The 26,168-nt window shown below is 42.7% G+C and overlaps 1 protein-coding gene across 6 annotated transcripts in view; it reads right to left on the bottom strand.

The window, feature by feature from the left end:
• LOC119402013 (endophilin-B1) overlaps positions 1–26,168 on the bottom strand; it is a 52,251-nt gene that overhangs the window by 12,639 nt on the left and 13,444 nt on the right. For 4 of the 6 annotated variants that reach the window (XM_037669049.2, XM_037669077.2, XM_037669096.2 and 1 more), the window contains exons 5-8: positions 18,947–19,033; positions 12,736–12,780; positions 11,474–11,563; positions 7,756–7,856 (exon numbers count right to left, since the gene is read on the bottom strand). In XM_037669049.2, coding sequence (XP_037524977.1) covers positions 7,756–7,856; positions 11,474–11,563; positions 12,736–12,780; positions 18,947–19,033 — 323 coding nt within the window. The remainder of the gene's footprint in view (positions 1–7,755; positions 7,857–11,473; positions 11,564–12,735; positions 12,781–18,946; positions 19,034–26,168) is intronic. The other 2 variants (XM_037669056.2, XM_037669087.2) reach the window with 1 other exon arrangement.

The following is a 26,168-nucleotide window of genomic DNA, read 5'->3' as shown; positions in this document are numbered from 1 at the left end:
GAAAGTAAGTAACAGTTTTGGACCACCAAGGATTAAAGGTTCAAACATCTAGTGTTGGCTCAACCCCCAAGATCCCCTTTTCCTGAGACATGGCTAAGCCATGCATGGCAACACGCAAGAAGATCCAACCCTTGTGTGCTTAGGTCTGTGGTGTCACAACACTCTTCAAAAGACCAAGCAAAAATCTGCCACAATGCACATACCTCAGTTTGCCAAACAGGCCCAAAAATCACAGTGCTACCATGAAGCAAAAGCAAAACCGATTCTGAAAGTTCTTTACTAGGCCTACCCTCTGGATAGCATCATGCACCGAATGATCAGTGATCTAAACAACAAATCAATAAAAACAAAAATTGAAATGAACACACACACACACACACACACAAAAAAAATCACTGTATATATACAGGGTGTCCCAGCTAACTCATACCAAGATTTAAAAGAAAACCAAAAGCCCTAGAAAAATCATACCAACTGCATATTAGCAGCGGTCGTATATACTATCGTGAGCAGTATGAGCGGGAACATGTGAGTGCGTGGCAAATGGCCTAAAACCCCAACTTGATCGACGCTCCGATGGGTAACGCTCTTCTGTGCACTAATGTCACTCCCACTGCATGTCTGGCTTTTACAATATGCGAAATGTGCGACAGATAACTGCTAGAAATTGTAGCACCTGTTGTTTTACACACACACGCGCGCACACATGCACACAAAAATCTCTCACACTCAATTAGCTGCAATTTTCTATCAGCACTATCGTGGCAGGAGTGCCAATGTTTAGCAGAACTGTGGCACCCTTTCCACTTTGTTACCGTAAGCTGCTGCTGCGAATCGCACCACGTCTGGTCCGAGGCTATTTGGCATGCGCTCGCTCCTATGTTCTCACTCATATTGCTCATGATAGTACTTACAACCCATATTCTTTTATAACTAAGAATGAATTAATTTTAATCTGACAGCTTTTTCATTATTGCTTGGATCACTAGCATATCCACATTATGTTGTAGGGTGCCACAAATAACTTTGGAATCGGGTATTTCATGCTGAAATCTACCTGTCTTTTTTTTTTCTGAGAAAGAACAAAAGCCCGTCAAACTAGCGAAATATGAAATAGAAGCGAGCTCGTGCACTGCTGCTCAAGCGCTTTCAATCTAACTTTTAAGGATACATGGCTGTACTTGCTTACTGCCACATTGTACAGGGTTTCATCATGTAAGATGGTTCGGTAGGCTTTGTGACCTAACTGGTGGCTAAATAAGCATTACCATCTGTTGACGCAACAATGTTCTTTCACGCGGGACTCAGCATAGCTTTAACCTTCAACAGGCTCCCACCTACAAAATGAGAGGGGCACGTAAATTGATATGTTATGTGCACCATAATGGTTTCTCTGCTTATAAATTACAACCCCTTCCTCCCCATGCCCGACTGTGTCAAGCAATGCGGCTGTACTGACACCTTATCTTCCCCTTTTTTCTACTGAAGAACCACTTACAAAAATGGCCGAACAAAATTAACTCAGCAAAATGTCAACCATAACTATGACCTTCTAATAGCTTCATTATTCAACCTTAGTGATTCACACCCGCGCCTAATGCCTGCCTCACTCACCACCAGAGTTACCTGCTTAGAAATGGGCACAAAAGATTAACCATGCCAGTTTAATTTAACTTGTCTAGGAATGCCCAGCAAAAAAATTTAAGAATTAAAAATCAAATTCTGGAGTTTTTAATGCCAAAACCACAATATGATACTAGAATCACAATAAGTGGGGGACTTTGGAATAATTTCTACCGCCTGAGGTTTTTCAGCGTGTACCTAAGTACATATATGGGTCTTTTTGCCTTTCGCCTCCATCTAAATGCAAATGCTGTGGCCGTGAATCGAACTTGCATCCTTAAGCTTTGCAGCGTGACACTTAAGCTGCTAAACTACCGCTGCAAGTAAATGCCTCAGTACCATTTTCAAAAAACTCAAAGAATGAGTTATTATTCTCTCCAAGCCCTGCACAAAAACGATGCTTGACTGCTCCTTTCGAAACATGTTCCTGTCTGTCTGCACCATATATGAGCATGGCCAAGAGGCTAGCTTTATATCGCCGCATTAAAGCACTTCATCCATGCAAGACCTCCTGGCAGAAAGGGTAGTAAACGCGTGGTAGTGTAGTGTTTGTAATAGTTAAGTTGCTACTGACCTCAAGAAGCACATACAGCTGGGTCTAAAAGGTTGCAGGCTTTTTTTCTTGTGCAATGACAATGTAGAGCTTAAAGGGCCCCTCACCAGGTTTGACAATTTTGAGCTAACGAGCGCAATGCATACACTGGGCGTTCACGATCATGTCTGCCAAAATTTGCAACGCTGCGCGCCTCGGAAATGGGTCAAATTTCAAGGTGAACGCTGCTTGCCCTTCCTCTCGCGGTCGCGCGCTTTAGAGAATGAGGGGATGACGTACATGAGAAAATGGCCCTACGTAGATGGTAGTGCTGTGACGTCGCTCCTCTACGTGGACGACTGTGCTCTGACGTTGCCAACAGTAGCACGTGACACTGCGATAATTATTTGACGCGACATGTGTAGTTTGTGTAATTTGTTGCTTGAATAGATTAATAAAACTTGAGAGAAATAATGAGACACACAAAGGGAATGTGTGCGTCTCCTTCATTTTTTTTCGCGAATTGCAGCGAGATGCGGGGCTAATGTGGCTCCCTTTCCCATGCGTTCGTGTTCCCGCGGTTAGCGCATCGAGCAGACGCCAGCCCTGGAAACGAAAGTAATGTTCTGGCGTGTTCGAGCACTCATTATGCTCGTTTATTCTACCGCGTCCAAGTAAACGTTAATGCGGCACTGGCTCATGATACCGCCACTCTCGTGCCCGTACAAATGTCTCAACTTTCATGCCCGTCCCGCAGAAACAGGCAGTACACCACAGAGAACGCCGACAAAACGCCCACGGCCGCTACATAAAAAAAAAAAAAAAAGGTAGCGGCCGTGCAACGCCGCTCGCGTGCTCGGGCTGGCTCGGGCACGTCATGCGCACGTAACAATGCATGCGCATGACGTGTTCATGCGTATCTGTCAAGTAAAGAGGGCAGGCAAGGGATTTGGCTTGCTAAGGCTACACGGGGCGAGTGGCAAGGGTTTGAAACTCGCCTCCTCTCATCATGGTTTTGCGCCGCTACAAATTATTGTTTTTCTCAGCTCGTAATGAACCGATTTGAAAAATTCTTGCGGTATACTGCTCCTCATTTGGCACGTAACAACTTCCAGCGTCTAACTAAAATTTGCTCTGTGGCATGGTGAGGGGCCCTTTAAAAGGACTGACAACTGGCCAGAATATGTCACAAGACACTGGTGGTAGTGGCAAGACTGAATCATAGTGACAGAATTGAGCATTCTTTTCACAATTTCAATTGGATTTGTATTTTTAAATTGTGTTTGAATGTCACAAAAACTGGCAAGTCATGTCGCCTAGTGCAACAGCCTTTGTACTGCGAAAATGGGTCGTTCAGATTGCTGTGCGCAGTCTACTGTTGTTTAGGTGCACCACAACTTGCGCTTATTATAGTCCGCATATTATTAGGCATCCCCGCTTCATTCTATGCCTGTTATGAAGTAAAAGGAGTTGATGCTGAGAAGCGGCATTGCCTTTGCGGCAACTAGCGGAACAACGTTGAGCTGTGGCGCATCCGCATGGCATGCACGCATGCGCAGCGAACCACAGTGCACAAACATAAACTGCTATCGCGCTCCCCCACCACTGTTTGCAGCATGTGTTGTGTGTAAGACTTCATCACCAGTGCAGACAGAAAAATTGTGATAAAATATGTTTCACGGCGTTTTCTGCGTTACCATTCCATGGTTAGACACTCCAACTGGTAAGCTTTCTGCTGTGCTGAAGAACACCAATACCATAAAAATTGGCTGTCAGTTCCTGTGTTTGCTTAGCCGTAGGCCACTATGAAGGTTTTTTTGGTGTTGCTCTTCGCACAGTCTGGTACATATCGAGAAAACCTCCAACAAGAGTAAAAAGCTAAGAAGTCAGTCAAGGTCAATAAACAGACTTTAGCTTTTCAAGCTTTAGCTGGAAAACACTTTGGTGCTTAAAAACAAGAAAATTAATACCTCCCAGCTAAGCAGCTGAAAAATTCCAATGTGAAAGTTGTGAAGAAGCCCATCATCTCAAAGCTCTCCATTATTAAGACACCTTTATGCAAGGACTAAAAAGTTTACTGACATATACTTCATACGAAGTTTACTTGGCCAAAGTTAGCCAAAACCTTGATTTCACTGATGTATTTATTAACTCAGCCAGATACCTTGCATTAATCAAGCACACCTAAAATTCAATTCACTTGTTTTAAGCACACTCAGAAAGGAACAATAGCAATGACAATTTCTCCTGGGACACAAGCAGAAGAAAAAGAAGGAGCATGAGTGTCAAGCAAAACTACTTTTACTCCTTGAGGCAATGTGACTCATCCAGAAGTGCGACTAACATCCAATGATCTGAATAAAAGAGAGAAATTGAAGGCTCGTTTTTTTTATTTGTCAGACACAACCTTAATAAAAACCAACCAACAATGAAGCAAAGGAAGGTATAAGGGACGTTATTTGTGGTCTTTTAACTGCACTGTAGTAATTATGATATAAATGTGAAGAAATTAAAGTGGACAAAAAGACAACTTGCCGCCGGCAGGGACCGATCCTGCAACCTTTGGATAATGCACCCGATGCTCTACCAATTGAGCTATGGGCGCGGTCATCCTCCTGTCCACTTTTATCGGGTATTTCTATGCATGCAAACCCTGGGAGTGTTAGCGCCGCTCGTAGCCATGACGGCGAGTGTAAAACACTCTTTTTTGCCAGCTGGTATCACGTAGCATGTGATCCTTTATCGAGCTGGCAGCTGACCAGTTAAAGACTACAAGTTAAAGACTACAGTTAAAAGACTACAAATAATGACCCTGTACCTTCCTTGGCTTCATTTTCTGTTCGTTTTCGTTAAGATTATGATCTGTTATGCAACTAACAACCACCAGCTATGCAAGTAAACATATAAAGCAAGCCTCTGCTACCTTCCTTCTATTGTTTACAGTGGGCCACTATACTAGCAATAGTTACACATTCAACACAAAACATACAGTGGTACTTCATGGCAGGTGTAGTGTCGGGAGTCATCACGGCTTCGGCGTGCTTACAAGCACCATCTCTGATGCTCAACCGAAGCAGCGACCGGCCTCGAAGATGCCCTACGGTTGCTATGCGCCGGGCAGTATGTGGAGAGAGCGACGCGGCTCAGGTCTCAGGTGGCACGGGCTTCAAGTATCCAAGAGGCGCGTGATCTACGCGGTGGCACTGGACGCTCAACTCGCATAGCGGTACGACGCATATAGGGCATCACCCAGTCATGTAGCATTAGAGCTTATAATAAACCAGTATTATTATTCAACTCTATGGCGCATCACTATTGAACAGCAGGCACGTAGCCAGGATTTTTTTTCGGGGGGGGGGGGGGGGGGCAAAGCCTAATTGTTCGAAAGAAAGTCTTTCCATGGTAGGGTGGCTAGAAGGGGAGGTGTGATGACCGGGCGGCAAAAGTTGGCCGCCATTCGCGTGAATGCCATGGGGCGGCGCTGTCGTCAGGGGCGCCGTCAGCGAACATGGCCGTTACCAAATTATATGAAACTTTAGCTGATAATGCAATTCCTTGGTCAGTGCACAGCTTGTATTGCGCTACTGTTATCATGCGGTTTTGAAATACGGGGTACAGAGCCGAGTTATGTTCCGACGGAAAGCAAGCGACTACTACTGGGAGAGCGGGGCTTAATTATGCTCCAATGCGCTCTGATCATTTTATTCGTGTGCCTCGATCATTACGTGCGAAAGCAGATAACTTGATTTACGCCAACAGAATCAGGATTAGTCCATGGCATACATGGTAACACAACGTTCGGTAGTCTTTTCAGGCTCAATTCAGAAACCAAATAAGTAAATGCAACATGTTACTAGGTAAAGAAACTTTATTGTGTAGAACAGAATGCACTTAAATCGTTTTCATGGCTTGTCTCGCATCACGCAAGGCTTTATTAAATGCGAAGCATTTCTTAGCGAACCTTTGGCACTTTGAGCGTTTCTATCTACGTATCTATCTATCTATCTAGCCGCCTACGTCTGGGTGCTCTCATGATCGCCTCATTAACTTGGTGTAGACCAAAAATTGGCATGGGAGGGTAAGAGAATTTGACGAATATGACTGTTGGGCCATGATATGAATAACGTGGAAATCCTGTCGAGTGCGTCGTCAAACCCTTTCCTCCAGACACGTGTGGCACATACCCGTTTACCACGGGCCACGGTGTACGGGTATGCGCCACAGGTGATTGACAGTTTATATAATCCAGCGGCGGCGAGAACCGACATTGGTAATTTAAATGCGAGAGCGTTAAAAAAACCGACGTCGGCAGCGTTGACCCGACGAATGAAAAGGATAAAAATTAGGATCCCAGCAGGAATCGAACCAAAGTATTTTGCGTGGCAATCAGGATTCTACCACAGACCCACGGCAGGTCTATAAACTGGTTTGGAAAAACAGCCTATGCAGGCGTAATGTCGGTGCAACGTCAATTGTGGTTATGGTGCGGGCTATCTAATTTTACAAGAAAGCAATCAACACTACATATGTACTCCTACGATACATGCGTCATATCAGATTAATGCCGGTGGTTCCAGTGTCGGCTCCGCTTTTATAGCAGTCCAATGAACATTACATTTGTATTCATATGATTCAACAAGCTGTATTGAAGCATTGTTCGACCCCGGACGAATACATTAACAAAAGTTACGTGTGATATTCATATGACTGCACCATAAAGTGCACTTAATTAGTTTCGATAATGCTGACGTATATGGTCTAACGTGAGGGCTGACGTTACGTCGTACCATAAGTTACCCTTTAAATGCCGATGTTGTGGACGTGCCTGGTAAGCCCACGATGTGCACACCGCTACTACACTCACGAGAACACGTCGATCCATTTCGTAACGCTTGGCTTAAAGCCCATAAAATACAGCATAGAAGTATTCGCTGATTGCTTCGCATGAAACCGATTACCACAACGCGTGGGATTCTGTCGAAATGTTTTCTTTTGACTTTTTTGTCATTCATTTCTTTGATTTTTGTCATTCATTCCGCTGTTTGCGAAATGCTTTGCGCAAACAGCGGAATTCTCTTGAAGCGGTTTGTCAGCCCTCGGAATGGTGCCTGCCCACTTCAAGAGCAGTTCTTGGCAAGTCGGTGCATGGAAAAGGGACACTGTTTCCGAACAAGATTTGTAGCCGGAATCATACCCTGGCACGAAGCACCAACGCTGAGTTTTTTCTTTAAGGTAGACGGCATCTTTGCCAGCACACAGCACTCATGAATCAACAGCACACGCCAACAGTTCGCAGCAAACTACACAACTACAAACCGCAGGCCAGGCGTTGACAGCCGGATTAGCCTCTCTCCGCGGAAACGCTGACGGCGCCCCAGACGGTAGCGCTATGATGTGCCCTAGCGGCGATCACGCGAAAGAGGACCACCCTCTCCTATGGCTGGCCGCCGCGCTCAGCACACCTCCCCTTCTAGCCACCCTATCCATGGCAAAAAGAAAAAAAAAGTTGCCTGGGAATATAACAGGTGCCTGCTTCATGGTAATTTCTATTAAGGTATTCCAGCAGAAAGCACTGTTAAGGGCAAAAGGAAACAACTTACTTGGCCAGTTCTTTCTGCAGGTCAGCCATGTACTGCTGACACTGAGCATAGTATGACATTTGGGCTTCTACAAAGTCACTAAGGCAGCGCAAATGGTTCACCTGGAAGTAGAACGATCTTGTAAGACTCCACATACACCAATCTGGGAAGTTAGTGTCCCTGTCTCACAATGAATAAATTTCTACTGGCACAAAAAAAAAAAGCTGCATGAAACATTCTGAAACATCTGTTTTGGGGCAAGACAAAAAATTCTGAAGCACATAATTAAAAAACTGGAGCACCCATACTGAGGTCTCTGGACGAGTCCACTACAGCTAGAAAATGTCCATTCTTACGCAGCTCTAAAAATGCACTCCACTGAAACTTGGTTGAATACTTATGCTTATCATATCCTTTATGTCCATTTCAGATGCTAATTAGCTGTCCCAAAAATTTAATACAACTCTTTCATCTTCAGTATCATTAAAAAGTTACAGTACCAACAAAAAGAGATCAAGATATTGAATTTTTAGTCAGTTAAATGCACACTCCATATCTGAAAGAGACACTAGAGACAAATAATTCAGGCTACGCTGAGATTAATAGTTGAGATTGTTTAAAATGTATCAATATCATCAACAACAGCACTTTAATAATTGAGACATTAGAGCTAATGTAGGACACAAAACTTCACACCAGTGGAACATTATAGTGCTAAACTGCAGTATATTTTGTCTCTAGTGCTGAACCACTCATAATAAAAAGATCATTGCAGCACATTGCAAGAAGGAATAAAATGATAGCTTTGCATTTTTATTTGATTTGTGAAGAAAATATCTTTTCGATGCTAGCCTAGGTGGCGGAAACTCGCATCCCATTGACACTTTTCTTTGAGTAAAAGCCAGCAATCTCAACGCTATGCTTTTGAGTACTTAGAGTGCAAGATTTGATCGCAGAAGCTGAAAACATGTCATGGGTGCCATGTTTAAGACACCATTACTTCATTTCTTGACAACATGGGCAACGCGGGCGGTTCAAAAGTATTGTAAATTGCACGCTCCCATTTCACTAGTATTCTAAATGTGTAGTGCTCGACTGGCTTTGCTTGGTCATGAAACGCACTTCAAGTGCAAGTAAGAGAAAGTGTCATGTCCATGTAATATTCTGAGCTTGACTTCTGGCCATGTTTTTGCACTTTAGGTACATTTTAGCAGGTTCCTTCAATATTTTTCTACTGGTCAGGAAACTTCTGCATAAAGCTATATAGTAGTGCCCATAGATGCCATGCAGTGGCATCGCATAGCTAGAATGCGACACTGTAAGCGCTCTAGGTGCTATGGATACGGTGTGGTGTTCTGCATGCTTGTGTTTGTTTCATCTCCGTGTGTCTTTCCATGTGGTGGCACCAATGATTTTGATTTGAAAGAAAGCTATAAGATGGTGAATGCTTAAACAGTACTGGGTTGACTTGGATCAGAAGGCAATTGTTGATTCAAATGTGGCCAGTTTATAAATTGGCATCTGTAAAATGGTGCCATTCATTGTCATCACAAAAGTCAAGGGTTCTCAACCACCACTAAGTAATAGTGTTTTCAAGGTCTTGAGAATCACATTTTCAAATTCAAGGACCTTTAAGGTTGTCAAGCACTCGTGCGAACTTTGATTGCCGGAGACACAAATGCCATGAGATGAAGACAGCTTGTTAGGGGATGCAAGCATCCCCAGAGACATTGTTTATTGTTAGACCATATTTTATTCTAAGTTCACATTATTAAAGCACGAATCTGTAGTGTCTATAGTCGGATACAACTTTAGAAGTCAGCGGCATTTCCTCCTCAAAGGTGGATGAACACAAGCCTGCACCAATGGGCGTGCACTTGGGACTGACGTCATGAACAGGACGGCCGGTGGCTCCGCCTTCGGAGAACATCGGCGCGTGCATGAGCGGGACTATTTCTTTAGTAGCGGAGGCGATCGGCTGCCGCGCTTCAGTCGTCTGGGCAGGGCCTCTCCTGACTTCTTAAGTTGTATCTGACTATAAACACAAACTGACTTAAGAATAATGCGAAAGAAAAAAAAAAAAGAATGTAAACCTAACTGTCCATATGAGCGTGAAACCTGGAAGGTTACAGTCAGCGTACGTTTATACTCTGGTGCACTTAGTAGTGCAAGTTAACCTATAATCAGGTCAGAAGATATTGTTAATACTAACCCTTTATAGAATAATGTGACTGTTTCGGCATGGTGGTAAAACATGTAAATATCTTTTAGTGCACAAGACGAGGACAAAGAAGAGGCATGAGACACAAGAGCAATGAATTACAACAGTTTTTATTTCGAACCAAGGAACCATATATGAAGGCAGAAAACCTGCTACACGTCATGCGCGTGCACTGATTTCCATATTTTCCAAATTTTCCATTTTTACGCAAGAAAAATAGCACTTTCTTAAATAAAGCGATTCACGGCTCTGGCCCACAGGTGTCACCTAACCTGTCAGTCAATACTACATCAATTATTTCATGCATCAAATGGTTAGCACTTCAGCTGATAATTGATCAGGCACCATAAACTGCACTACACATGGGCTTTTTTGCTAGTCTTTCCTAACTGTGTGTGCAATTTATAAAATGTGCATCCAGAAATCCCCACTCTCTGTCACACTGTAGTGATGCTCCTGCAGCTAATAATTAGGACACCTTTTTGCTCTGAACAAGGTAGTTAGTTCCAGAAGTCAAAGGCGGACTGTAAAAAAGTGCTTCGGCATGTTCAGTGGACTTGGATTGATGTCTGTTTTTGCACGGAAGCTTCTTGGAGGCACAAAGCCTGGTAAATCTGCACAAAGATAGCAAACCGGGTGTGGAAAAAAAAAGTACTATACTCGCGGACAACTTTTCTTGGCAATGAAGGAAAGGCTACGGGGCAGAGCTACTGCACATGTACTGCTCCATGAAATATTCCGGTTCAGCGAGAGTTTCGAATTTAGTTTTGGTTTGTGAACCTTCCATATCTCCTGTGACGGATGTTTGATTATTCAAGCAGCCGTCACAGGCTTAGACAGCCATTCGATAGTGAAATTTGTCACAAGCTCCTTCGGCGAGTCGTCAGAAAAGCTGGAGGGTGACGAGAGCTCACCTGAAGACGAAGACGCCATTTTGACTATGAGATGCACATAAAAGGTGCAACGTTTTCACACGTGCAAAACTGAGAACGGAAACAGCATAAAGTAAAACAAGTATAAATGTCTCCTTGGTGCGTGCTGACCCTCTTTTCAAACAGCGTCCCGTAGAAAATAAAGTAATGTTCTTTTTTTCCCACGCAGAAAGCACAGATGCAATTGTGGGACTATATTCTTCAGTGGTAGCACACACATAGTTCGGCTCTGTAGCTTTCCCTACATTGCCAAGAAAAGTCATCCGCGAGTATATAACACTGGCCTCCTGACCAACCTTTTTTAGACAATGTGACAGGCCATGAATATAAAGAATAATCACAGCTCTGTTCTTTTTTGCAGGTAAGTCACCCTACCTAGGAACGTGCTAGTATCTTTCTTGCATGAAGACAGTAAATTTCTGCAGGCTGCACACGCATGATGTTTAACAGGTGCTTTGCGTATAAATGTGATTCCTTGTTCTGAAAACAAACTGTCTTGTGTCTTGTACCCTTTCTTTGTCCTCGTCTTATAAAATACTCAACAATTCATGAGGCCTGTGACATAACAGTGAACTTGGACACATACGTGAGTGCTTGAGATTCCTTCAAGCAGCAGCCTAGTAATCTCAGCTTGACGGTCGAAGTCAGACTGGCAGGAACGCACATCCTTTTCTGCCTGTTAAAATGAGCGACATGAATATGCAGTTATATAACTAGAGACCATGATTCTCAATATCTTGCAAAATATCTAGAATTCAGCTGAATGCAAGCAAATAGTACATTCAAAGAACAATTTTAATGCCTTAAATGCAAGTCATTCCCAACTATCCATTTGCCACTGATAAAGATAAGTTCATTATTGAGCTATGAAGTCCCAAAGGCCAGTGGCTCTCAGCTGAAATACCGAAAAATAAACTTAGGAACACCTGACTACTCAATGCATGTAGACACTCATATGTGATCTTGAGAACTCTCTGTGCTCCTAGAAAACTCCAGTGCCACTAGAAAAGCTACTGGGACCGTACTTTTGCTCTATGATTAATGATAGTACTCTCGCTTTTGCCCAAAATGGCTCTTGCACATAATTTGAACTACAGATGTTTGAAAATTTGGTTGAAGCACACCGAAAAACACAGACTAGAAGAAGCAGACAGGACAGCGCTCATCAGTAAGCACTGTCCTTTCTGCTTCTTCTAGTCTGTGTTTTTCGGTGTGCTTCAACCAAATTTTCAAACATGAACTGGCCCAACTTGCCATCTTGCTGAACTACAGATATCTTGGATACCGAATGTTATGAGCTAGCGTTGATGATACGCTTTCCCTATTTCCCTAGAAGTGACGTTACCACAAGTGATACACATACTTCAGAAAATATGGCCCTTAAAAACTCTGGACATTGCTAAAAGGCTCCCCTACAATTCAAGGAAACACACAACATTCATGCAACAATAGACACACCCTGTCAACAGCACTGTACACTGTCAGGCAGGACATGCAAAGATAAGTCAAGTGAGCGAGCCTAATGGGAGGTAACCTTTACTACTGAAGCATTATTTTATTTATTTATTTATTTATTTATTTATTTATTGTTTCTTGCACATTGCCTTCACGATGTTCCTGCAGTGCTTCTCTCAGTAGCAACTGACATGATACTGATGAAGTGAGCAGCTATCCATTAAAGAAGGGACACAAACAAAGAGACAAGTATATTTATTACAACACTCCTTCAAGAAACTTTCTCATAACCTGAACAACAAAGTCAGCACATCTTAAGTAATAAGAAATAATGTATAAGACTGTATATTCTTGGAACTAAAGCTAATTTGTGTTGACAATGACCAATTTTACCTGTTGAATTTCTTTCTCAAGAACTTCAGGATTGACTTTGGAGGCCAGTGAGCAGCAGAAAAAGATACAACACATAGCAATATAAAAAAGTGGCATACATGCTTCAAAAAGCGAATGTGTAAAGATTAACAAATCATGGTATTCAATGATAGAATTAGTCTCAAATAGTACACCAGTTAAGCAAACTATTTTACAGGTTGTCTTTCTTTTTCAGAGCACAAAGAACAAGGGAAAAAAAATCAATTTAACACTGCATCGCAATAACGTCAAAGTTTGGTTTCGTTGCTTCTGCTGAAAATGTTAATTTATTGTTTGATTTACCTGAATATCAATACTGTTTTATGTGTTTTATTGCTTATTAGTGAGAAAAATTTAACACATCGTCCTTAAAGTGGCCCTGCAACACTTTTTCAGCATAGTCAGAAAACACTGCCGATCGGTAGTCGAGGCTCCCGAGAACACGCGAGCCAAACATTATAGCGCAGTACGCTGCCTGGGATTTACAATAAATTCGCAAAGCCAGCTAAAAAGCGCTTCCTCTTCTCTTGACAAAAAATTATGCTTACGGCGTCACAGGCAGGTTATGGCGCGCTCGGTAGTTACTGCGGCCGCCGCGAGAGGCCGCCACTTGCCCGCACGCCCAATCGCACTGAAAGTACGCCACGCGTTCAAGGAAATAAAAAAAAGAATATGTGCTCAAGGTCAGGAGGCGCGCGTGACGTACCTTCTTCCCCCGTGCCATCCCCCACTGCAGAAAGGAATTACAGCGTGCGACAAATCTTTGTAACTCCGCTTGTACTGGACGGATTATAAAAATTTTTGCGGCGTTCGATTCGTGAGGCAAATAAGTTCCTTTAGTGAAGCCATTCCAGGGCTACTTGGAAAACTGTTGCAGGGCCCCTTTAAACTGTTGCCCCTGCGATAATGCCTCCGAGGCAACGCAGGTATTCTGTGAATAAATAATGGACCTTTTTCCAGTCACATTCGAAGAGCCCGAATAAAAGCACACCAGCTTCGTTATTGTCTGCCACTGCCATGTATTTGAATAGCTGGTGTGACAGACACCAGTATCATGAAGCATTTTCTTGCTGTTTTAGGTCAACAACTAATGTGCAAGCTTCCAGATTTCTTTCAATGTGTGTGAATGAATGTTCAACCATTGTGCTCAGAAGCTCAAAACATTAAGTAAGTCAGCAGCTTCTTACATCATTTGTAACTGAAGAAGCGTCAAAGAGATGGGCATTTTTCTGTTTAAAATAAATTTTGCGCTTATGGCAGCTCTATTCGGGCTAAAAAAATCTGGCAGATCCCACACACTGCGGGAATCGGTGTGGGGACTGTGGAGGCCATTCAAGACGCCATGACAACGGAGTTGACAGCCCTGCCAAAAGAAGCATTTTCCAACTGTTTCCAAGACCCCAAGAAGCATTGGAATCTGTGCATAGACTGCAAGGGAGACTATTTCGAAGGGGTGCTGCACAAATAATAATAATATCTGGGGTTCAACGTCCCAAAATCACGATATGATTATGAGAGACGCCGTAGTGGAGGGCTCCGGAAATTTCGACCACCTGGGGTTCTTTAACATGTACAGTTGAGCCCGACTATATCGAACCCGTTTATATCAAATTATCCCGTATATCGAACAATTTCTAAACACGGTAAATTTACATTGAGAATATATAGCAAAAGTTACTGTTACATCGAACGAAAATAGCAACGACAACCGATATATCAAACTCTATGTGCCTCAAAAGTGCCCCAGCAAGTTGGCTTTCCCTCGCGGTGGCGGTGAAAACTGCCGGCGCCACCCTAGAAAAAGTGGTTTAGACCCAGCTGTGCACGAGCGAACACCCCCCTGCACAAAATGATCCTAGCCTGCACGCAGCGCTTACAGCCAATCAGAGGCCGTCGTGCTTTCTCCGCGGCGCGGAGGCGGTACAAGTGAGCGCCATTTTTTCTTTATGCTTGCGTGCCTGCTGCTGCCTCTTTTCCTCGAGTCCTCATTCAGCGTGATCCGTGCTGGTGGTGTTGCCTGTTGGCGCTCTGTGAACTTTCTTGGCGCGCTGTCGTCATGGCTTGTGCAAAGAGGCAGAATTTGCCGTTCGCCTCGAAACTCGAAATCATAAATCGAGTCGAACGCGGTGAGAAGTCCGACATCGCCGCCGCGTACGGATCGACATTCAACGAGTTCGTCAGTGCGGACGATGATGTCGCCATCATCGGCAGCTAGAAGATGAGGACTACGTTGCAGACGTCGTGCCGACCACGAGCCAAAGCGACAGCAATAAGGAAATTGACGATGGCCCGTTGCCTACATCCTCCGAAGTGATTAGTGCACTTGCGTGGGTCCGGCACTATTGCGTGAATATGGAAGGCTGGTCCGCCTCGCTGGACAACGTGGACGCGTGCGTGCAGTGGCAGGCAGCGAAGTCGTTGAAACAGAAAAAAATCCAGGAATTTGTTCCGAAGTAGGGCACGCAGGTAAGCCACCATATTAATAAAGTACTTTTCTTATTGGTATGTGCCTTTATGTCATCAAATCATATAGCGGGCCTATATCGAATTATGCCATATATCGAACTAATAAACGTTTTTTGGCGAGTTCGATATACCCGGGTTCGACTGTACCTAAATCTAAGTACACGGGCCTCAAACATTTTTGCCTCCATCGAAAATGCAGCAGCCGCGGCCGGGATTCGATCCCGCGACCTTCAGGTCAGCAGTCGAGCGCCATAACCACTAGACCACCGTGGCGGGGCGTACTGCACAAATGATTTCAATGTTAAACGTATTTTTTTAATGGACTCAGTCTCGGAACTTTACGGACAAAGGTCGTATCAAGCTAGCTAACCGACCGTGAGCGCGCCATGAGTGTGGCAAGTAAGTCATGTCATCCATGACATGCATGTCATAGTTGTCATGTAGCTACCTTCATTTATGTTCGTCATACAGTCATGTCACGCAATACCAATTCTGGTGTATATCAAGATCGCAAATCTTCCATGAGCACAGCATGAGCATGACATGTAAACCATACCTTACACGACATGCATGTCATGATTTTCATGTTGCCACCTGTAATTTATGTTCTTCATACAGTCACGTCGCGCAATGCCAATTCTGGTGTATATCAAGCTCGCAAATCAGCCGCGAGGATACTATGAGCATGACGTAAATCATGCCTTACACGACATGCATGTCATGATTTTCATGTTGCTACTTGTAATTTATGTTCGTCGTACAGTCACGTCGCGCAATACCAATGATGGTGCGTATCAAAATAGCGAAACGGCCGCGAGCGCGCCATGAGCGTGGCAAGTAAGTCATATCATACATGACATGCGTGTCATAGTTATTATGTAACCAACTGTCATTTATGTTGGTCACACAGTCACGTAACGCAATACCACATTTGGTGTATATCAAGCTAGTAAATCGGCAGTGAGCGCACCATGAGCATGACATGTAAACCATGCCTTACATGACATGCATGTCACTATTTTCATGTTGCCGCCTGTAATTTATGTTCGTCATACTGTCATGTCGCACAATACCAATGTTGGTGTATATCAAGCTAGTGAAATGGGCGCAAGCGCACCATGAGCGTGGCATGTAAGTCATGAAATGCATGTCATTTTCATGTAACCACCTGTAATTTACGTTCGTCATGCAGAAATGTCTCGTCATACTAATTTAGATATATATCCATTTAATTAAACGGCCATGAAAGCCCCGAGACCATGTCATGTAAATCATGCTGTACATGATATGCGTGTCATGATTTGTACATTAGGACCTGTCACTTATGTTCGTAATACACTATTGTCACGCCATACCAATTGTGGTATAGTATATCAAGTTAATGAAGCAGCCACAAGAGCACCAACACCATGGCATGTAAATCATGCCGTTCATGACACGCATGTCATGATTTTCATGTTATGACCTGTCATTTATGTTTGTCATACAGTCAGGTTATGCCATACCAATTTTGGCATACATCCCATCAACGAAACGGCCAGAAGAGCACAAAGTCGTAGGCGGCTAGACAGACAGACAGACAGACAGACATGGTCAAAGTCGCAGAAGTTCACTAAGAAATGCTTCGCATTTAATATTGTAGAGCGTTCCCAGGTTAGTCATGACCTTTCGTTGTAGCACTTGGCTTCATTACTTGCCTGTTTCTTAGAAAAAACTGGGAATATGTTTTCATTGGTGCCTTGCAAATACTACCTCCAACCAGTTCCTCAACACCAATTTTGAAGGCAATGCTTTGCCTGAATGCTGTATTTTATGGTTCGAGTTGTTTAATACTTAATATCGTTAACTGTTTGATTTATAAACAAAAAGGCTGCTCAATTACCTTCATCTACGATCGTTGCTCAGAGTTCGAGGGCTATGTCTATTTTGGCATTTGCATGGCGGTAAAGCATAGCCTTTGAGATAGTAAGTTTGCTGGCCACCTTTTTATGCATCTGCCACATGCTGAAAATTTTCAAATCCTCATGAAATGCTTGCCAAAGGTTCAATAGTATATGCACTAGCGCATCCCAAGTGATCACTGCAGAAGGCAGGCAAAAAGTTAAGAAAAAATGCAATGCCGCCTGACACCTTCATATTCCTATGGACGTTTGCTGGCCGACCAGGGAAAAGCGCAGTGTTTCATGTTTGGAAAAAGGTCCGTCCAAGGAAAGCAGTGCAGTGTCATAAAATTACTTAATTACTCCTTAAGCTAGTCTGTGCCGGTGGCTGTAACCCGAGATTTTCCTGCACTCAAGCCCTTGAGCAGATGGCTTTGTCACTTCCCAAAAATCAAACCGCTTCTTTCAGTTCATCATCATCAGTTAAACTGCTGTCCTTACTGGTCTGCTTTAACTGATGGAAAAGGAAAAAGTTCCTAGGAACCAAGAATAGAAGTGTGATATGGCACTGACAGCTTCAATGTTACATTCAGGAAGTATAGACACCTATGTAGTAGTTGCAGGATGCACTGTGAAATTCACTAGAGAGCAGGGCTGGGATAAAGTGAAGAAATTGTGCCAATGCCGTTCCTTTTCCCCTTTAATCAGTGGTCAGAACTCCAGTCTGCCAGCCCAGTGGGATCAGCAGACCACGAAACCATAACAGTGAATGGTAACACTGTAAAAGAATTTCATGAAATGAATAGCTACATTAAATCAGCCTGGGACCTTAAAAAAACAGTTTGCTGGCCCTCGTAAGCACTTGAAACTAAAGCAACCACAAGCAGCTTAAAGGGGTACTGACACAAAATTTCGCGGCTGAGATAGCCTGTGGGATTGAATTTCGTGAACATACGTATATCTACCAAATCTCAACAGCGAATATAGCTTGGAAGGTAATTCATATGAATTTTGAAGTTCACGTGTGCGATCTAGCACTATACACCGCATCTCACGACACTGACGTCATCTAAGGTTACTTGAAGGTGACCCCCAACTTCCGAGATGTGACCACTGCGACCGAGCTCCAAGCTAGAGCAGCTAGAATGATATGTCATAGTCGCCATTGCCCTTTAGCCGATCTTGAGTCAGCAGGCTACATATCGGTGGCTCTTGCAAGTCAATGCCCGCGGTGAACTGTAGAAAGTGTGGAAACCTCAAGAAAGTCGTTGCCACCATATGACAATGATGATGGCAACGACACTGCAAAGCACATGCAGCAGCGAAAGGATGCGAGCAGACGATGCAGGCAGCACAGAAGTGCATCACTGTTTTGAGTACCATTTCACATGCTAGATGGTGTTAGTTGCACACGACAGCCTGTCATTCTCGGAGCGCTCCCAAACCGAAACTGAGACAGGTTGATAATATACATACCATAATTAATTATCTGTCGTGCGCTGCAGCAAGCGATGTGTCGTTTTATGACCAATAGGCCCCCAGCAACATACTGGAGCAAACAAACACTTGTGTCAGTACCCCTTTAAGCATTCAAAACCCCTCCCCATCTTTTTGAGTATGTGTGCTACAGAGTTTCTATTTAGCGCCCCTTCAAGTCATGGTGCCACTTTCCTAACAGAACATTTATGCTGGATTTTTTCCTTAGTATAAAGAGGGAAAACGTAAATGACATCATCGGCTTAAAATGCGCATCAACTGAATTAAAATTAAGAATACTTGCATTGTAGTGAGGCAAAGAAGGAACATGGAACACAAGATGGATTAGGAACAAAGATGCGTCAACTCACTGCTGGATCAGTCGCTTTGGCCTTACGAAGTCTGTTCTTTGCAGCATCTAGATCCAATCGCTTGTTTTCAAGCAGCCGACGCTCTTTCTGTTGAGCATTTATAAGAGAAAAAAGGGAAGGAAGGGGGGTGTAAACAATAATGGCAGGGTTAGTGAGAATGATGCGATTCACAATACCCTGCTGCAAAAGCATATTTCATGTAACCCCTAGAAAACAGCCACATTTTTACAGGCACATTAGTAAATATGTATAGTCCATAGAGTAAAACACCACTTATGGATTTCATTTCAATAAAAATTTCAGTCGAAATGGCCTGAAATCCTGCAAAGGAATTACATCGTATTTTATACACCTAAAAGTTTTCTAGGAATGAATGCAGTATAAGACAATGCTCTGTACTACAAGCCGTTTTTTTTTGTCTCTACAGGTAATTTCACCCAATTTTAGAAGTTACATGACGCTGCAGTTCTCATTTGTGCGACAATTTTACAGAACTAAAATTGACACTAAACACAACAATCAGTACGTGTGCCAAAGACGTCAAAGGGTCCCATTCTCAAACAGGATCAAATATACCCAAGCACATGCACTTGTGTATGTGCATGTGTCATGTTTGTGAGTAAGGTGCAGCCAGCTCTCCTCTCGTACGCTCACCCTACATGCAAGTGCGAGCGATGATGCGTGCACTTGCATGTGCACTTGCAAGTGCAAACAAGAAGGTGAGATGTGACCCAGCTGACAAATCTTGCCACTAAAGCGGCTGCTTCGCCACCAAAATGACTTTTTTCACCTCAACTTGGAAGCATCTTGTGCAGCTCCTCGGAGCACACTGCTTTCCTATAACAATAAATTGAAATGTTGCCTCATCCCTGCCCAAGCCATCTTGGTGGATGTCTTGAACACAAGCTTTAGCTTCTTGGCATCACCTACCTTGTAACCACAGCAATAGCAATGTTTATCAGTGCTCGAAACTCTCAAAACATGCAATCAATTTAATTTGTAATAATAATAATAATATCTGGGGTTTAACGTCCCAAAACCACGATACTGTTATGAGGGACGCCGTAGTGGAGGGCTTCGGAAATTTCGACCACCTGGGGTTCTTTAACGTGCACCTAAATCTAAGTACACGGGCCTCAAACATTTTCGCCTCCATCGAAAGTGCAGCCGCCGTGGCCGGGATTTGATCCCGCGACCTTCGGGTCAGAAGTCGAGTGCCATAACCACTAGACAACCGTGGCGGGGCCAATTTAATTTGTAAATTATGTCTTGTTGAAAGCATGCGAACAGAACTACACAAAACATAAAAGAATTACCATACAATTGTTACATAATTTATATGGACCTAAGGCTTCCTAAAATTCTACCAAAGCCACCAATCGCTGCTTAAAGTTTCACTTCATTATCTACAAGTAAGTACAGTACTCACGGACTGAAACGTGACATTTTTAAATGCGAAGCATTTCTTAGCGAACTTCTGCGACTTTGAGCGTATCTATCTATCTATCTATCTATCTATCTATCTATCTATCTATCTATCTATCTATCTATCTATCTATCTATCTATCTATCTATCTATCTATCTATCTATCTATCTATCTATCTATCTATCTATCTATCTATCTATCTATCTATCTATCTATCTATCTATCTATCTATCTATCTATCTATCTATCTATCTATCTATCTATCTATCTATCTATCTATCTATCTCTATCTATCTATCTATCTATCTATCTATCTATCTATCTATCTATCTATCTATCTATCTATCTATCTATCTATCTATCTATCTATCTATCTATCTATCTATCTATCTATCTATCTATCTATCTATCTATCTATCTATCTATCTATCTATCTATCTATCTATCTATCTATCTATCTATCTATCTATCTATCTATCTATCTATCTATCTATCTATCTATCTATCTATCTATCTATCTATCTATCTATCTATCTATCTATCTATCTATCTATCTATCTATCTATCTATCTATCTATCTATCTATCTATCTATCTATCTATCTATCTATCTATCTATCTATCTATCTATCTATCTATCTATCTATCTATCTATCTATCTATCTATCTATCTATCTATCTATCTATCTATCTATCTATCTATCTATCTATCTATCTATCTATCTATCTATCTATCTATCTATCTATCTATCTATCTATCTATCTATCTATCTATCTATCTATCTATCTATCTATCTATCTATCTATCTATCTATCTATCTATCTATCTATCTATCTATCTATCTATCTATCTATCTATCTATCTATCTATCTATCTATCTATCTATCTATCTATCTATCTATCTATCTATCTATCTATCTATCTATCTATCTATCTATCTATCTATCTATCTATCTATCTATCTATCTATCTATCTATCTATCTATCTATCTATCTATCTATCTATCTAGCCGCCTACGACTTTGTGCTCTCCTGGTCGCTTGGTTCATCGAATGTGCACCAAAATTGGTATGGCGTAACATCACTGTATGACGAACGTAAATGACAAGTCATAACATAAAAATCATGACACGCATGTCATGTACAGCGTGATTTACATGCTACGCTCATGGTGCGCTGGCGGCCGTTTCGCTAGCTTTATATACACCAAAATTGGTATCTTGCGACGTGACCGTGTAACGAACATAAATAACACGAGATAACATGAAAATCATGACACGCATGTCATGTACAGCATGACTTACGTGGCACGCTTATGGGGCGCTGGCGGCGGTTTCGCTAGATTTATATACACCAAGATTGGTATCTTGTGGCGTGACTGTGTAACGAACATAAATAACACGAGTTAACATGAAAATCATGACACGCATGTCATGTACAGCATGACTTACGTGCCACGCTCATGGGGCGCTGGCGGCGGTTTCGCTAGCTTGGCCTACCCCGAAATTGGTATTGCGTGACGTGACTGTGTAACGAACACAAATAACACGAGTTAACATGAAAATCATGACACACATGTCATCTACAGCATGACTTACGTGCCACGCTCATGGGGCGCTGGCGGCGGTTTCGCTAGATTTATATCCACCAAGATTGGTATCTTCTGACGTGACTGTGTAACGAACATAAATAACACGAGTTAACATGAAAATCATGACACGCATGTCATGTACAGCATGACTTACGTGCCACGCTCATGGAGTGCTGGCGGCCGTTTCGCTAGCTTGATATACAACAAAATTGGTATCTTGCGATGTGACCGTGTGAGGAACTTAAATAACACGAGTTAACATGAAAGTCATGACACGGATGTCATGTACAGCATGACTTGCGTGCCACGCTCATGGGGCGCTGGCGGCTGTTTCTCTAGCTTGATCGACCCCGAAGTTGGTATTGCGCTACGTTACTGTGTGACGAACATAATAGGAGTTAACATGAAAACCATGACACGCATTTTCCTCAATGATATACAAGACGATGTATGCAGCTCTTTGCTGGCTGCTTCGCATTACATCGATTCCCACAATGCGTGGGATCTGACGGCTTTTTTTCTAGTATGACGACTGCTATGAGCAACCGCTCATGATAACCACGTCATGTCGCTACAAATCCGGCCAATAAAGGTGCTGTTAGCTCTGATGTAGGTGTTTGAGTCAAAATTACGCCGATATGAAACGAACTATCAACGCTGAAAACGAAAGTACGAGCATTACTTAGCCCCAAATTTTCGTCTTTCAATCCATGAGTACTGCACATTCAGATAATTGAACCTTTTTTTATTACCATGAAGTTCACTAAATTCTACACAGAATAGAACAGACACAGTCAATATGGCAAATAAATAGAAAGAGGCAGCACTCACTGCTTTGCCATGATCATTCAACAAAATGCAAATCATCTTTACTGCACAGGACTAAGAAACGCATAGCAATATTGACAACTAAAAACCTTGGAAGTGTGAAGCTGTGCAATAATAGGCTCCTTCAACTGCCACACTGTGTACTCCTTCAACTGCCACACTGTGTACTCCTCCAAATAACTTGGAGCTGTAACAATACCAGTTTGCTCTAACAAGACACGACATATTATATGCTCTTCCCATATTGAGAAAAACAGATACTAAATGCGCACTGATACCTAAACAGATAACTAAATGCGACGGTCAGTCATTGACCAGCCTTCCATAAAGCCACACTTGTGGATCTAGCAATAGCTTTGATTTGAGAAAATGTAGGACAGCAGTTTACTATTTTTTCAGAAAGCTTACACAGGCAATTTGTGAGTGCTATTGGCAACAAAAAAAGGCCATAGGTGGTAGCACCATTGCTGTGTTAGTGTGGATAGGTGGTAGGCAGCCCACATTCATGTGCATGCAGTGGCACTTCTCAGCATGTCAAACACATGGGCTGATCATCAGATGTACGCCATTCGGCTGGATTTTGTAAGCGATGCGTCAAGGTTGGGTTAGGCGTAGCAGCAGTGACAACAGAAGGGACCGAGTTGGGAGCAGCATTAACGTTATGAAAGGAGCGTAAAATGACCATACTCATGATCTCTTGGCGGATAGCCGCCTGAATTAGCGAAACAGTAGCCGGGTTGTTTTCTTGCCTGCTGGCCTAAGAAATAACAGGTGCCAACAGCCTCATTTCTTGACAAACAATTCTGGTGGCATTTTCTGGAACTGGTGGTCAACGCAGCAGGGATAAATCTTTGCATGAGGACATAGCAGCTGTATGTCGGCAGCAGTAATGAGTGATACACCGACGTTGCGCCTGATTGAAGCAACAACATTCTGTGATGACTGACTGCACTGTAGAACAATTCTTGCACAGTAGCAAACTTAAGGCATCGTCAACTACACCTTTCAGAATTTACCTAACTTTGTCCACTTCAGGCATGTCCTTGATGACCTTAGGGCACAAAGCCAACATGTCCTGGATATAAACGATGAACAGCTTTATGGACATCTGGGCACAAATTGAGAGTTCTTTCTTTGCTGCTGGTTGTCGTCCGATAAGTTTACCAGCTAGGTCACATAACTTCTGGAGAACTTGTTCTTGGCCTAGTTGGTGTGTGTGTTTATAAGCATATTTGCCGCTAAAAGGATGCACACAGAAGATGACATACTCCCTGATAAGCGCCACTGCGTGCATTTGAATATGGGCTGCCTACCACCCATCCGCACTAACACAGCAATGATGCTACCACCTATAGCCTGATCTAGTTGCCTCACTGCTGCCCATGTCGTCTTCCTCGTCTTTTCCTGTGTGCGTCCTTTTAGTGGAAAATATGCTTTCAAACACATAACTTCGGCTTACATACATCCAAACTAGTCAAATCTTGCTCATGCGTATGGAACCAGATTAACGCAGGGTTACACAAGCAGATGACATCTACCAGCATTACTGTTGGATTCCTTCCAAGTCCACCTCACTAAGCATGGACGTGTAGCTTCAAAGGCGAGGAGCACAGACAGAGAGAGCTAAGGGTAAGCTTGTGCCAATACACCATGAAGTCACACCGTGCATCTGGACTGCATAATGCCTACACGCATTGCCAGCGCTGCAACGGTTCCTTCATTTCGGGTGGATGCTACATACAGCACTATGCATTGGCTGGCATACATGCATGCTGGAGGGGTTTGCATTGGTCTTGAGGATGCAGCATAGTTCTGGGCATTGACAAGTTAACTCGAACAGTGGCCATGTGTGCTTCCATCAGTTTCATTTTGGATCTCCTTCATTTCTTTGCACACTCGTTCCAGACACCATGCCCACTGGTTGGATTAACTCTTTGCATAACCACAACCAAGGAATTAACAGTGATGATTGTTTTTATTTGCATACCAGAAAGCAGTCATGGGAACATGTTGATTTTTTTTTCTCTAAAGTGTGCGGCTTATGAATTACTTATGCAAATACGGAGAAATGTAGATGTACAGGGTCGTCCACATCTAGGGCGAACACCTGATTAATAAATATATTAATTGTGTTTACAGACGTCGTGGTTTTATGTCATATAATGTACATTTCCCTTGTGAAGTAAAATAAACATTCTGGTTTTAACGGCTTGAATACTAATGAGGTGTTCATCTTAGATGTGGTCGACCCTGTACAAGCCGAAGGCAGAATTAGTAGCGAGAATGCCTTTGCACGTGGTGAGCTTGGCTTCCATACCAGTTTTGCAGCAGTATAGAAAGATTGGCCAACATAGCGCAGTTAAAAGTTTCTCTTGAAGTAAATACTACCCTACCTGCATGATAGTGAGCAAACCCCAGCATGAGAAATGTGTTGATAAAGCTATTACATCATATTACATGAATTGTACGAGTCCGAATCTCTAGTCTGTAGCAAAAAAAAAAAGTTATGAATTGAAATTTCACTGTTTTCAATTATTTTAAATATCAGTAGATGCGGCTGCTGATGCTTGTGAACGATGGAGGAGGGCTTATGCTAAACACCTCGATGAAATTTCTTATACAACTGTAGGTAGAGCAGTATTGCACTGACAAGAAGTCGATATACTACCATGCATCGAATACGAATCGATAGTGAGGACACCAAATTAAATATGAATATGAATCGAATACTATTCAAATAATGAGGCAACCATTTTCAAAACCGCCCTAGAATCCCACAACATTTTATTTGAAACAAATATTCACAGACATTAACAAAAGAACATAATGATTATTTTGAATTGAAAAAAAAAAATATTGCAATTATGTAAACTGAAGTAAGTTCGTATACAGCAACGACTAGAGCAGGGGTCTCAAACACGCGGCCCACGGATGTTTCGCTAGCGGCCTGTGGCTTCACAAGGAATAAAATGTTTGTAACATTGCCAAAATGGTACTCGCATTATTTAATCCCGCATTACGATTAACAACGCTTTGTTGGGGTAAGCTACAGAGACGGGACTGGTCCTAAGCATTTTTTCGTGAGGCACCCCATGCGGTCACCATGTGTTGAAACATGTAATCGTGGAACAAAATCACTATATTTTAGAATTGTCGTCCAGTCACTTTGGAGAGCAGCATCGATATGTTTCTCGAATCCTCACGCAACCCACTTCAGAAATGACCCATATATGAGATATGAGAAATGTGTTGTTTCAAATGGCAGCGTTAACACTTTCCTGTCCATGCTTATACCCATCGATAGCCCACTATCAATGGTTTTCAGCTTGAAATTTTGCCGTAGCGCTTACAGACAGCCAACATCATCCATTGTATA

The sequence above is a fragment of the Rhipicephalus sanguineus genome, chromosome 1, assembly GCF_013339695.2.
Source record: "Rhipicephalus sanguineus isolate Rsan-2018 chromosome 1, BIME_Rsan_1.4, whole genome shotgun sequence".
NCBI classification, from domain to species: Eukaryota; Metazoa; Arthropoda; class Arachnida; order Ixodida; family Ixodidae; genus Rhipicephalus; species Rhipicephalus sanguineus.
Note: the sequence above shows the minus strand (reverse complement) of the source record. Positions and strands in the feature narration are given on the sequence as shown.